The sequence below is a fragment of the Pyrgilauda ruficollis genome, unplaced genomic scaffold, assembly GCF_017590135.1.
Source record: "Pyrgilauda ruficollis isolate IOZ18807 unplaced genomic scaffold, ASM1759013v1 scaffold165, whole genome shotgun sequence".
NCBI classification, from domain to species: Eukaryota; Metazoa; Chordata; class Aves; order Passeriformes; family Passeridae; genus Pyrgilauda; species Pyrgilauda ruficollis.
This window is the reverse complement of record NW_024515320.1, coordinates 1,625,320-1,640,157: the sequence shown is the minus strand read 5'-3', so window position 1 is coordinate 1,640,157 and position 14,838 is coordinate 1,625,320. Positions and strand designations below refer to the sequence as shown.

Here is a 14,838-nt window from a genome sequence, read left to right as displayed (position 1 = left end):
GTGGCTGCCTTGGCACAGAGGAACGTGGAGTGTGTGTGTTGAGGTGTGCTGGGCCACACCAGTGCTGTGGTCATTAAACATGAAATTATTGGAGGTGGGAGCATAGGGGTGTGTTGTAAATGAAGTGATTTCTTGAAGGGTTTTGGCTTTGGGACAGATGTGGGCTGCTAATAACAAATGCTGTTCTTAGGGGTGCTAGTGCCTTCCAACCTTAACGTGTTGCCCTCTCTCCCCTCCCTGTTGCTTCTCCCCCTGCAGGTCCCCAGCCTGTGTGAAGATCTCCTCTCCTCTGTGGATCAGCCCTTGAAGATTGCACGAGACAAGGTGGTGGGGAAGGATTATCTATTGTGTGACTACAACAGAGATGGGGACTCGTACAGGTGAGTTCCCAGCCAGAGCTGGGGCTGCCTGCTGCTCTCTAAATGACATCCGTGGGCAGGGTTTGCAGGCCCTTCTCCCTCTTCTTTTCAGCCCAAAAAATATCAATCATTTAAAGATTTAGAGCCCAAAATGTGCTGTTGTTATCGTGCTAAAGGGGGTGATGTATTTCTCTTTGTTTTCTGTATTCTGGATTGAAACCAGTCAATTCTCTCGCAGAAATGGCCTTGATAGGAAATGAGACCATTGCAAAGTTATAAAATCTCTGGAATGGGTAATGACAGAAAAGAGATGATGCAAGCCATGGGTTTAAACAAAATCATCTTCAGCTTGTACAAAAGAGGGTGGATTTGCCAGCTGGGAAAGGCTCTTTCACTCAGTGTTTTACAAGGAATTGACTGACTTTGGACTCAGTGTCATTAGTTCTGTTTGAAAATCTTGGCTCAAGTTTTTACCAAAGAAAAGGAATCCCCGTCTACCAAAATAGCTGATGTATTTTGAGGACTGGAGACAAAACCAGTGAAAATATTTGAACCCTATAAGCTATGTATAATTACAATATAATTAATTTTGAAGCAGGAGAGGCTGTAATACTGGAATGGTACAATCAGGTTTCAGTGTTTTGGCTGCCACATTGAGCACAGGCTCTCTTTTAATGTGTTTTCCTCTACCTTACCATTAGGATGATGTTTTTCATTTATGTTTAAATCCTCCTTTCCCTTTCTCACATTGCCTGACTTTCTTTAATGACTGTAGTGACAGTGGCATAGTTCCAAATAGTTAATATAAGGATCATCAGTTTACAGTCCAGAAACCTTTGTGACTCCTGCAGCATTTTCATTCTTTCCCTTAACAAAGGATGCTGGGCTGTGAGGTAACAACCCCATTCATCTCCTGCCCTGAATTACCAGCTCAGCCATCCTGCTGCTTCTGGGGATGATTCTCAGGCTTCCACTTGTCTCTCCTTCTATAATTTACATTTTAGTGCTTGGAATGATCTCCAGGAAGAATCTCACTTTGCTCTGTGTAGATTTGATGTAGGGTTTTACATTTACCTGGCCAGAATGTTTCAAGAATTGTGTTTCAAAGTGGAGTTTCAGAAAATATTTTTTAACAAATCTTCCTTCTTTGGCTCTGGCATCACTGCAGAAGCAGGTGAGCTTGTAAAGGATTCTAGATGAATTGGTTCAGTTGCTTTGAGTTGCAGAAGGGTCCCTCTAACGTGAAGCATGTGTGTGTGGATGATTTACACAGAGAACATGCTGAGATACATTTTGTCCTAGAAACAAGGATGGAGAATGAGAGTGGATACAGAGTTTGACAGTGCCTCTGGATCATGGCTGAGTGTAAATCCTAATGAGTTGTTTAAAATACAACCTATTGCAAGGGGCCAGCAAGTGAGCAGGACCTGAAGGTGGAGTGTCACTCATGTTCTTTAGGGCACTAATCTCTTATTTAGAAACTATTCCAACCTTCCACAGAAGAGCCTGGTGCCTTCTATAAAAGCATTTTGCCTTAATTTTGTGTGTCCCAGCTGGTTAGATCCACATTAGCAGCTGCTTGCATGTAATCAGTTCTGAATTAGTAGATAGAATAGGAGTTCACAGCTTCTGCCCCCATGAGATGTACCCACACAGCTGAAGCCCCTCTGGCACGTGCAGGAGGGGGAATTAAATCCTGAATTTCTTGTGGATCTTTCAAGAGATGTTTTCTCCCTGAAGTTGTGATATTTCTTGCAGCCCCTTTGCATCCTGCTCAGGCTGCTGACGTGGACATCATCACCAGGGACACAGGGAGCTGGAAGAGGCACTGGTTAGACAGTAATGGGACATGGTGCAATCACTAATAACCCCTGTGTTTAATTAGGGCACATGACAGCCCTTCCTCTAAGGTCAGTGTCACTCTTGCCTCTGAAATTTCCTCCATCTCTTTCTGAGAAGGTATTAAATAGCTGCAAGGAAGCAGGAGGAATTTGGTTTTTAAAATCACTTTGAAATTTTCGGGACTTATTAAGTAATGAGGCTTCAGAAAAGCTCTTTCATTTGTTCCTCTAGAACAGGCACCATGTGTTAATTGCTGGCAGGAAAGAATCCTGTTCCTAAGGCTTTTGATTCAGGCGTTCTGGATTGAAGTGATTCTTCCTTCTGGAATTGATTGGTCCCAGCTCTGATTCATGAAGTAATTCTTTCCTTCAGCACACAGCAGAAGCCTTTGAAACCCCAGCAGCACTGCCCTGTGCATGTTAATCCCATTCTGTGCCTGTGTCCAGACACTGCTTCATACCTCATAAAATCTGCAGTTGTTACTGGGAAGTGCCTCTTACACTAATTTAATCAATTAGGCCAAGATCTAGGAGGAGTTCACTGGGCTTTTAAAAGCTTTTGATATTTCCACAGCCATTTTTCAGAACCACACACTCAATTAGAAGTCCCAGGGAATCTTATTCCCTGCCTGACGCATGCTGCATCCCCAATTCCTGCACACTCCAAGCTAAACACCTTTCCTTCCTATTGGACAGGTTGCTAATTGCATTTCTTCTAGCAAGAAATACTTTTAATCCAAGTATTTCCAAGCATTCCCTGCTCAACTGAGCCTCGCTGTCCTTCAGCAGGAGAGCTGGGGCTGGGTAGTCAGACTTTGTCACTGGCAGGCCAGTTTTATAGGGTTAGGTTTTTCCAGTGGCTTTGCAACTTGACTGGGAATTTGCCTGGAAAAAAAGCTGCTGTGGGAAGTGAATATCCTAATGCTTAGCTCATCACAGTTTATTGTGTCCTTATATTTAGGCATACTTGGTTTGGTCCATGTCGAATGTGGATCAGGCTAGAAGGTGGATTTTGGAGTCTCCTTGGATCTTCATAAATAGATAATTTTTATTTTCTTCATAATATCAAATCCTGCTTGTGGGAGTCTCACAGGTACTTCTGTGAGTGCTCCTGGAATAAGGAGGGTTTGTGAAGGATATCAAACAGTCATGGAATCCACATTGTGAAGGCAGAGCTTTTATTAATTATATTTTTTAATATTAGACTTCAAGGTCCCTGACTTTGTCCATACATTTCCACTCGAAGTGTGTTTGATCACTCTGTTAAATGGAATCCTTATGGGGAATTTGGGGCCAACAACACTGAAACATGTTAGCTGAAACACAAACCATTCTCTTTTGGGGAAATTAGAGGTCTGACTTTTGAAATTTTAAGTGCTTGTCCATCTGTCTTTCTTCAAATAGCCTCCAGCTAAGTGTTTAAATGTGTTGTGAGTGCATTTCCACAAAAATAAAAAATACAGGGCTGTGTTAGGAGGTTTTTTTTTGTTGGTAAAGCTGCTGCTGGCTCCAGCTGGAATGGGATGAAAATGCCACAAGCTGCTGCCTGGAAGGGTCTGTTCTGGCTGCCCCTCAATGGCATTCCTGCAGCCAGGGGAAGAGGTTCGGGGTTTGCACTTGGAGCATCTCCCAGTGGTTCTGCAGGAGCTCCCTGCTCACCCTCTGCAGCAGCTGAGCCACCTGGGTAGCACCAGGGGGGTTTGATGTGAATCTCTCCCAGATTTCAGAGATTTTAGGTAAAGAAGTGAAGAAAGAGCTGAGAAGGGACCTCATCCCTGTGTGTCCCTGTCTGCAGGGAGGGCTCTGAGCAGGCTCTGCTCCCTGGGACCCAGCAGTGGCACCGGAGGGCCTGATCCCAGGGAACTCCACCTGAACACGAGGAAAAAGAACTTTACACACCCTGGGACACATTTCCCAGAGAGGCTGTGGAGTGTCCCTCACTGGAGGTGTTCCAGACCCATCTGGACTCAATCCTGTGCCCTGGACTGGCCCTGCTGGAGCAGGGAGGTGGCACCAGATGAGGCTCTGTGGGCCCTTCCAGCCTGACCCAGCTGGGATCCTGTGGCTGTTGACTCCTCTCCAAAGCAGCCACATTTTAAGCAGCTGTTTAAAATCACAAAACCCCAGAATTACTGAGGTTGGAAAAACCCTCCAAAACCATCGAGTCCAACCTTGACCAGTCCCCACCTTGTCCCCAGCCCAGAGCTGAGTGCCGTGTCCAGGTCTTCCTTGGACACCTCCAGGGATGGGGCTCCAGGCCTCCCCAGGCAGCCCCTTCTAATGCTTGACAGCCCTTTCCATGGGGAATTCCTCCTGGTGCCCACCCTAAGCCTGCCCTGGCCCAGCCTGAGGCCGTTCCTTCTCCTCCTGTCCCTGTTCCCTGGAGCACAGCCCGACCCCCCCGGCTGTCCCCTCCTGTCAGGAGCTGTGCAGAGCCACAAGGTCCCTCCTGAGCCTCCTTTTCTCCAGCTGAGCCCCTTTCCAGCTCCCTCAGCCTCTCCTGGTGCTCCAGCCCCTTCCCAAGCTCTGTTCCCTGACCTGGACACGCTCCAGCCCCTCCAGGTCCTTGTTGTGGTGAGGGCCCAGAACTGCACACAGCCCTGAGATGAGAACCATGACCTGCAAACATCACTTGGGTGGATGTGACACAACAACTCCACTTTCCCTGGTCTCACCTTTTCTGTCAGGTGTGGTTAGGAGTTACGGGAGCAAAGCAGAGGCTGGGCTTTGTGCTTTGCACCAAATAGGTGTCAGACCCCACTGCCTTTCTGAGAAATGAGAGACAAAGAGAAAAAGCCTTTCTCTGTGGCCAGCCCTGGGACCTGGTGCTGCAGCCAGGGGCTGGGAAAGGTGAGTGGGGAAAGGGGAAAGAAAGGGTGGAGGTGCTTTTCTTTGAGCCAGCAGTGATATGTGTAAACTCCAAGGGGAAATGAAAAGCAAAATGCTGGTTTCCAGAATGGGACTTATAAAAGCCCCAAGCAGATGGGCAAAGGGTTCCATTAATCTTTTAATACCAAATCTTTCATTAAGAACACAAAAATCTCTTCCACACCTGCAGAAATTGTAGTAAAACCTGCAGCTTTACAAACCCTTTTAAATCCTTCAAACTGTTCAAAGGGTTTCCTAATGTTATGCTAAAGGTAGAGTTTATTTCAAAGCAGAGTAGTGGAGGAAAATGTGGACCTTAATCATATCCAGCAGTGTTTGGCTCAAATACTGTCAGATCCCAAATAAACTACACAATCGATTTGTATTTGCATGAAAACAGTTTCTATATTTAATGTTCAACAGCTGAAGCCTTGTTGTTGAATATATAAGAAGGAACAGATTGAAACCCAAGAGATTTTTTTTATATAGAAAACCTGAAGCCAGGGAATGGCCCCCAGGTGAGTTTTGAGGGCTCAGTGCCCCCTTTTTGCCAGTGTTTGAAATGGCTGTGGAGAGTGCAATTCTTACAGGTAGATTGCTCTGGGTGCCTTCTGGATTTTTTGGAATTTCAGCATCTGTGGATGAGGTCAGGCCCACCAATATTAAACCTTTCAGAGCCATGGAATATCCTGAGCTGGAAGGGACCCCCAAGGACCATCCAGGCCAGCTCTTGGCCCTGCACAGACACCCCAGCAATGCCTGGGAGTGTTGTCCAGATTCTCCTGGGAGCTCTGGCAGCCTGGGGGCCATGAGCAGGCTCTGGCTCCTTGTCTCAGTTTGAACACCCAGGTGTCTGCTAAGGAAGACAGGAACCTCCCCTGAAATGGAAAATGTAAACCCCCTGCCTCTGAATTGTTATAATTTTGAAATGAAAAGGCTCTCAGGCAAAGATAGGGGATAGGAATAACAGTTTTTTACTAGGAAAACTAAAAATACAAATGTAATAGTACAAAAAAAACAAACAAAAACAAAAAAACAAAAAAAAACCAACCAAACAAAAATCCCCACCACTGACAGAGTCAGAATACAACCTGACACCCTGTGGGTCAGGGTGGTGGCAGCAGTCCCATCCCATGGTGGCTCAGCCCTCCTGCAGTGCCAGCTGTGGTACTGGTGGAGCAGGGATCCTGGAGAAGGGTGTAGTTTTCCTCTGAAGGTCCAGGGCTGCTGGAGATGGGCCTGGTCTTTCTCTGGGAATGCAGGGGAGAAGAAAGCTGCTCCTCTGGGAATGCAGTGGGGAAAGGCTGCTGTGGTGTCCCAAAATCTCAGATTCTATCCAGGTAGGAATGCTTGGCTCCTCCCCTGGGCAGAGCTTCTCCCAGTGGGATGCTGGAATTTGATCAGCCATGCAGGGACACTCACTGGCCATGGACAGAAGAGATCTCCTGGAGGGAGGATTGGTTGTGGAAGAGATAAAGAAAACTGCCCAATGAACAGAAGAGAACTGCCCCACAGATAGGAATAGAATACACAGCCCCATTTCCAACCTAACACACTGCAGTCTGTTTTTCCTGTCCCCTGGTGTGACTGTCCCTTTCCTTGTCTCCCTGCAGGTCACCATGGAGCAACAAGTACGACCCTCCCCTGGAGGACGGTGCCATGCCCTCGGCTCGCCTGCGCAAGCTGGAGGTGGAAGCCAACAATGCCTTTGACCAGTACAGAGACTTGTATGTCAGTCCTACCCTCTGAGCCCTGTCTGTCTGTCTGTCTGTGTCGCCTGGGGGGGAGGCAGCACTGGGTTTGTGATATCACACGTGATCAGATCTGTCAGCTGGTGCCAAAGGCGGATGCTGAGGTGCTTTCCCACCTCCTTCCCCCTTTAACAGATCGAGGCTGTCTCTGTCCTGGCATGACCTGGCTTCTCTTTGATCTCTAAGTTCAGTCTTAAACCATCTGCATTTTCCATTCCCTCAAGGCTTTACTCTTAAAAAATCTTGATGTGCAGCAGCAGCTCTCACATCTCCCAGTAAAAGGACAGGCACTGAACGCTGAAGCGCAGCAGTTGGGCAGGGATTCATGTGCTTCTGCTGCAGGATGCTTGTTTCAGGCCTGTCTTATGAAAGAGGTGTAAAACAAAGGAATTAACAGAGCACGTGTGAGCTCAATGTACATTAGGCAGTGGCTTTTTAAAGCAGCAGTAGGAGGCTGGCTGGGTGAGTTACCAGTTGAACAATTTTTCTGTAAATTGGGGCTGTGCTGGTCCTGCACTGCACTTACCTCCACATCCTTGGGATGTGATCAGGTTCAGCTGTGGGCTCTGTGATCTCCTAAGCAATGCTGGGGTGGAAAGTGATGCTAAAACTACACAGCAAGTGAGTGTTGCAAAGCAAAATGAACCAGCATGTCCTTCACTGGGACACATTCTTAGGGAGGTTGCCTAAAGACCGTGAAAAAAGTGAACAAACTTCATTGCTGCCTCATGTTGCTTGAAAAGGGAGGTAAAACACAGCCTTAGATGTAGTTCATCATGTTACAGTGCTGACAGAAGCACATTAAAAGGAGCTTGCTGGGTTCTGTGGCTCAGTGTAAATGCAGCCTGTCCAAATGTGTTAAGCATCACTCTTCTGTTACAGGTATCAAATTTTTACTTCTTTTCGTGCATTATTTTCATAGCTTTCCAACTTTTCTTGTAAGTAACAGTTGTTATTGGTATCTGAACTGACTGGAAGAAAGGAATTTTGCATATTCAGCAAAGCCAAATTTGCAGTTACTCCCCAGATACAGAACAGGACCAATAAGATTTTTAATACCCTGAGGTGAAAATGAGGAGGTTTATGGAACCAAGGTTGTCTTTTTAAATCCCTCTCTGCTCAGATGACCATGAAGTCATGTCTGGATACAATAACTTCTTTAAACAGCTTGAATTGGCTGAAAGGAAGGCACAGGGCAGGTTTCTGACTGAGATGAATCTGCTGAGCCCTGCCCAGTGTGGGGTACAGCAGTACCTTTATATAACAGTCTTCCTGTATTGTGTGGAAGGAAAAGGTGAGCTTGTGCCAAATTCCATCTTTCTGTTTGTCAGTGCAGGTTTTACAGGCAGGAATGGTCAGAGGCCATCCAGGAGGGATCACAGCCAGGAGGACAGGTCAGACTCTGGGCACAGGTACCAGCACAGAACATGTCAGTGCCTGTTGTGATCCCAAAAGTGGAGGAAGAAGAGAGGACAAGGGTGGCTTAATGTTTGGCTGAGCAGCATAAAAAAATTGTGGCACTTGTGGAAAGAATCTGCAAAGTCATGGAAACTTAACCTCAGTGTCTGAAGGGTTCATCGTGCTTAAAATCAGGATTTGTACTTTACCTCCAGCAGAGATGTGGAGAGAAACAGGCTTTTGTCCTTGTAGTTGGGATCTGCAGTTTGCTGAACAAGACAAGTGGATTTTTGTGTTTTGACAGCAGAAGCTTAATTTGTACTTGGAGATCAGAGGGTGGAAATTCAGAGGTGGCAACAAGCGCCAGCTTCTCTCAGTGCTGCTCTCGCCAGCACGTTGGGTTGGGAATGACTGCAGCAATTCCTCATGGAGCAGCTGCTGGAGCTGGGCAGGGCTGTGGTGGGAGGGCTGGCAGGGGTGTCACTGCCTGGGCAGGGCTGGCAGAGGCTGGGATGTCACTGCCTGGGCAGGGCTGGCAGTGGCAGGGGTGTCGCTGCCTGGGCAGGGCTGGCAGTGGCAGGGGTGTCACTGCCTGGGCAGGGCTGGCAGTGGCAGGGATGTCACTCCATGGCTGCTGGAGCTGGAAGCTGACCCTGGGAGTGCCTGTAAAGCCAGCAGTGGGGCTGGGGCAGGCAGAGTCCCTGGAGCTGTCACTGCCCTGGCATTGTCACTGTCCTGGCAGCTCCTGCAGCTGGGAGGGAAGAGGGCACAGGGCATCCTGGGCCAGGAACCAGTGTCCTTCCCAACTCCAGAGCCAGGCACAGCAGACCTTTTCCAGCACTGGGAGACACTTCAGGCTCCTTGATGGATTAATCAAAGAGTTAAGCATGCTGGCAGCCTTCAGGACTGTATCTTTTGTGGAAATTCTGGTTATTGTTAGATGGGGAGATCTATCCCAGGTTCACCCTCCAGGAGCAGGGATCAGTCTGTAGGCAGTGTGCAGAAAATCTACATTTTGAGTTGACCTGCAGAGGCTTTCATGGTTTCTGCTCACTCTGGTGAGGTTGCCTGCCCCCACAGATCCCTCACAGGGGACACCAGGCTAATTGATACTTCACATTACAAATTCTCTCTTAGAAAATGCCAGTGGCTGCAGATGAAGAGGATGAAAATGGTGCTGAGGGAGAAGCCTCAGCTCTCACACATCATTTCCTAACCAGCAGACTCTTAAGAGGCTCTTCTGTCCCTCTGTGGGGCAGAGAATGTTCCTGAGCTGCCTCTGTAACCACAGCTGCTGTTTTGTGAAAGAGAGGTAACAGTGAATGCAGAATTAATCACAGCACTCACAGGGAACACTGAATCCCAGCCTGCCTGATTTTCCTGGGCTGTTGAGGCTTTTTATTTCTGTAGAGGGTTTCTGCTGTTTTTTTCAGAGTAAGTAGTGGCTTTGTGTCCAAACTTGCTGGACAGCTTCTGCTGTCCCAGGATGCTCCAAGCCCTGTCCAGCCTGGCCTTGGACACTTCCAGGGATCCAGGGGCAGCCACAGCTGCTCTGGGCACCCTGTGCCAGGGCCTGCCCACCCTCACAGGGAGGAATTTCTTCCCAATATCCCATCTAACCCTGCCCTCTGGCAGTGGGGAGCCATTCCCTCTTGTCCAAAGTCTCTCTCCATCTTTCCTGTCAGCTCCTTCAGGCGCTGGCAGGCCCCAGTCAGGTCACCCCAGAGCCTCTCTCCAGCCTGAACAACCCCAGGTCTCTCAGAAGTTGCTGTGCACGGGCCTCACTTCACTCCTGAGCTTCCAAACACACTTGGTGCTGGTCATCCCAGCATCTGTAGATAAAAGGGCACTTTTGGGAACATCTCCATCCCACTCTGCTCTCCCCATGTGGTCCCAATCTCCCCTGCATCAGCTCCCCTTGTACCTTTAACACAGAAAGTGTTGATATCTCACAGAATTCATCTCAGGCCTCTCCCAGCACTTCAGATTGCTTCAGTTCTTCCTTGTGTCAGTCCCATTTGGCCCACACACCTTTCCTTTTTAGATTTCTCTTTTCATCAGGTGTGTAAGTCTCCACCTACGTTCAGTGAGTCACTGCATTGTATTTGCCATTTCCCAAGGGGCTGGCACCTGCTGTCGTGGGTGTTTTGAGGGAAACAGCCTGTTAGGGGCTTGTTAACAGTTTGTGTGGAACAATCCAGTCAGATTTGCTTGGTAGGGACCTTAAAATTCAATGTTGTCCCCAAAAGCTTTGTGGCCACTGAGTGACTGTAGTGTGAAAACGAGTTTGGGGAAGTCTTGTAATATTGCATGTAATAAAATCATGTAAGCTGGAGAAGAACAATTCTGCTGAGCCTTCAGTGCCTGTGAACCAGTGCTGAATTGGCCTTAAGTGTCTGTTTTAGTGCAAACTACCTTCAGTATCTCTGGAGTTTCCCACCTCTCCTTTCTGGAGGTATTTGGGTTAAAGAGGAATTACATCAGGTTTTAGTTCCATCTCTGTTCTCTGTGTTAAACAACAAGCATGTTTCTTGGTTATCTGTTTTACCAAAATCCATGTCACTTTCCCAAAAAACAACTGTTCCATTTCCATCTCCTGCTGCCAGCTTTAACTCCAGCAGTGCCTGCAGCTAATGCTCTGGCATGTTTGTGTTCAGTAGGTTATTATTCCCAGATGGAAGTCTAATATCTTACACCACTCAGTTAGAGCCTTGGCTTTCCACTTCCAATATGGTGAAGATAATTTCTTCCAACACATGGTTGTAATTTATTGCCCTTTGCTTGACGTGTGTGTGCTTGATTGAAATCAAAGCATAATGAGGACCAGGGCAGCTGCTTAAATCTCCCTATTTTAGGTTCTGCCTTCCCTTGTTTTGGGTTGGAGATAATCAGGCCTTTAATTAAGTAATCTAATGGCTCTTTGTTGTCTGGAAGAAATAATTTCTGAAGTGATTAAATAGACCTCCCCTGGGAAGGATGCTGCTGATCTGTCTGCAAACAGGATGAGTTTTGGCAACTTTGGACTGGTTTAGTGACTGACATACATTTAGAAAGCTATTCCTCCTTTTTTTCCGTGGCTTAAATTGGATTTATTGGTGCTTTTGATTTTTAACAGCTTTAAAAAAAAGATAAAACATCATCTTAATCATTCTGCTCCTGAAAAATGTTTGTATTGATTAAGATTTTGAGTTTCCTCAACAGAGTGAGAATGAAACCTCATTTTGAACTTCTGCTTCTGTCTCTGTTTTGATGTTGATCCGTTTTCAGTTTGTTATGTTAGAGCTCTGGACCAGGAATTTGGTAGGAATGGAAGGAGGTCTGGGAGAGGATTGACCTCTGAAATGTCTTTGTTGTGTGTAATCCTTTTATTATTGAGTTTTGATTGGAATCTGGTCCTGAATAGTTATTCCCATTTTGGATAGTGTTAGCAGTGCTGAGGGTGGCACCCAGGGCTCTGCTCTTTGCAGTGTGGATATTCCTGTCCTGGGGATAGAATTCAGGTGTTCTTTGCTGCCAGCTGAGCGTGCAGTGCCTTTCCCTGCTCTGGAGGAGGAATTCCCTGGGCCCTGTGCCTCAGGAATGTGGGGGTTGAGGAGCCTTTGGTCAGAGTTTGGGCAGGTACAGCAGTGAGTCCCAGTGACAGATGAGTTTGCCCTTTCATTTATAGAGTGCTCAGGGCTGAGTGTATTTTTTATTTTTATTACTCTGTTTAGTCGTGTGGAACAGCCTGGCTTTGCTGGGCTCAGGGGTGCCTCATTTTGTGCCATCATCTGTACTGAGCGTGTTCAGATGTCCCATAAACTGCTGGATAGTTAACTTTCTTCAGCTGTTTTTACCCTTTTTCCTAGTTTATTTTGGATTGTGTGCTTGAACAACCTCTGACACTGCCTTAGTCCACTGGTGATGGTAAGAAAAAATGGGAACCTCTGTTAGTGCTGCCCTTGGGCTGTGGCTGTTTCTGAGATCTGCTGCGGTGCCATCGGAGCTCTCCTTCCCTGACAGACCCCGGGAGCCCTCAGAGGAGCTCAGGCCAACTCACTGAATACTCTGCACTTCTCACAGGGTTTGTAGCAACTGCTGCATTCATCTGTGTGAGCAGCTTTGCTGTGCTTTGTGCATGGAACAGCCCTGATTGCACCAAGTAAAGAACAGATGTAGGAGGTGTGACCAGGGAGTTTTCAGCACAGCCTGCCCTGGCACAGGGTGCCCGGAGAAGGAAACTGTGGATGCCCAGCCCCTGGAAGTGTCCAAGGCCAGGTTGGGTGGGGTTGGAGCTCGCTGAGGGGTTTGGCAGCTGTGAGCCCTTTGTGAGCCCTGTGTCTGTGTTCAGATGCAAACCTGGTCTGCCTGAACTGGAAGCCCCTGGAAAGCTTTGAAGTGACTTTATTGCCATCAGCTCCCTGTTCCTCATTACTGCTGCAGCCCTTTGTGCTGGCTTTCTCCTGGCCATGGGAGTTCCTGGGGCTTGCACAGCCAGGGCCCTGCAGATTGAATCCAGATGGGTTTGTTGTGCATCCCAGCACTAAGGAAACTGCCTGTGCATCCCTCTGCTGCCTGGGGAGCTGCGCCATGGGGTGTGACATCAGGATTGTGTCACCGGGAGATTCTTGCCTCGGGTCAGCCTAATAAGGGTGAGATGAAGTCTCCTAAGACAGATCTAAACCACCAAGACTTTCTCTGCTTTCATGTCTGTGTGCTTTTACAGTTACAGCCATGCTGTTTTCCCAAGGAAATTATTTGCTGTAGAGAGCAGAGCCGTGTTGGGATCCCCTCCTCAGCGTGCCCATGGGCAGCTCAGAGCAGAATGAATATTGAAGTTGTTGATAAATATGACACAAATTAGAGAGTCTTCTTAGAAAGAGGGGAAAATTAAATGTACTGGCATGCTGGAAAACTAAATCAGTTACTTTTCATCTGATTTTTTTTTCTTTGGGAGTTCCATTTTGGAGCAGCTCTGCACACACTGCATTCTTATCTTCTGAATCGGAGATGTTGGGTGGAGGAGGAGTTTTTCCCTTGGGTTCCCACGGTTCTCTGTAATTACATAAAAACTGAACACTTGGATTAGGAGGTCAGCATTGATGATGCAGCACTGTCCTCAAACACTGCTCTCTGAGGGCTTTAAATCCCTAGGAAGAAATGACTTACATTGAAAAAGGAGATGAAATTTTAAACTGTCAGTTTATTGTGATCTGGCATTTTTGAACTGGTTGTCTGTAATAATACTTTGTATTGTATGGACAGAAATTTACCTTATGCCCTCACAAATGTACAGTGTTTTAATGATGGAATTTGAGGACAGAGTAACTTAAACAGCAGCAGCCTTCTTGTGGCAGATGTGACAGAGAATTCTTCTGTTAGAGAATTGGTGTCACGTGAGATCTGCAGCCTCCAAAGATTTTGGCAAATTTAAACCACGACACAGAAGATTTCTGCTGTCTCTTCCCCTGCTATCCATGTTTGGATTTCAGCTGGCAGAGCCTGGAATGTGGCAGACTGGGGGTGGCTGAAGCAGTGTCTGTGCTGCCCAAGGATGGCCATGGGAGAAGGGTTTGGAAGCAGGGGGAGTTTCCTGCTGTTAATGAGGCAGTGCCTTGTTTGGACACGTTCCAGAGTGACCCCTTGTCCTGCTCATTAGGTGGCTGATGGAGCTCTTTCCAGGTGACTTCTCCAAAGGGATTTGCTCATTAATTTCCATCTGCCAGGAGCAGTCGGATGGGAAGGAAAACGTGAGCGGTGCACTTTTCATTAAATAATGAAAGGTGCTAGAAAGCACAACCTGGGAAGTTCTGGGAGACTTCTAGCCTTCAAGATCCCATTGTTTGGGTACTGTTGTCCTTCCTTGCAGAGTTCCTGTACTTCACAGCTCGGCTGAGCAGTTTGAGTCATCCTAGCGTGGTCCAGATGTGTGCTTTTAAATACAACTGGCATTGAAGTTACACATACCTAACTGGATTGGTATGTTTGCTCCAGGGATTTTTGCACCTGTGTATGCTGGAAAGAATTCCTGTAAAATACCTGTACAGAGCCCCCAAGCATAACTGGGGCTGAGTTCATCAAGTGGGGTGCAAAACCCCTGGGCTGTGCACAGACATTTTACCTTCATTTTAAGTCTCTGGGTGAGGTTGTGGAAGGGCTCCACAGTTGTGCTCCTGGGGCCAGAGAAGGAGGGAGGAGCTGTCAATCCCCTGCACTCACAGCAGTGGGAGAAGTGTCACATCCTGCTTGTTCCTGGTACCAGCCTGTCCTCTCATTAAAGAACAGCCTCCTGAGCCTCATCACTCAACAGCTGGATGGAGGCAGCAGTTATTTAGGGACAGCTGATTCTTCTCCTGAAGAATCTGTTCCGCCTCCTTGAGGTGTGAGGTTGCAGGGGATTTGTTGAACACCTGAGCAATGCTTTGGGTTTGATGGAAGGTGGGTTGCTCAAATTTGCCACTTCCTTCATATTTCTGTTGTGATTCCTGTGCTGGTTTGAGGTGAAGGGGAAGGGCTGGGTGGGAGTTGTGCCACGTCACTTGCCACTCCAGTCTCCTGTTCCCAGGAGAGCTGGAATGTGCTTCCTCACCTCAGCATTTAGGAAATGTTTTGGGTTGCTGTGAGACACCAGCTGCTCACGCT

General features: G+C 47.4%; 1 protein-coding gene across 3 annotated transcripts in view; it reads left to right on the top strand.

Moving 5' to 3' along the window:
* CAPZB (capping actin protein of muscle Z-line subunit beta) overlaps window positions 1–14,838 on the top strand; it is a 67,454-nt gene that overhangs the window by 35,372 nt on the left and 17,244 nt on the right. For all 3 annotated transcript variants that reach the window (XM_041463491.1, XM_041463490.1, XM_041463488.1), the window contains exons 3-4: window positions 259–380; window positions 6,682–6,795. In XM_041463491.1, the coding sequence (XP_041319425.1) occupies window positions 259–380; window positions 6,682–6,795 (236 nt within the window). The remainder of the gene's footprint in view (window positions 1–258; window positions 381–6,681; window positions 6,796–14,838) is intronic.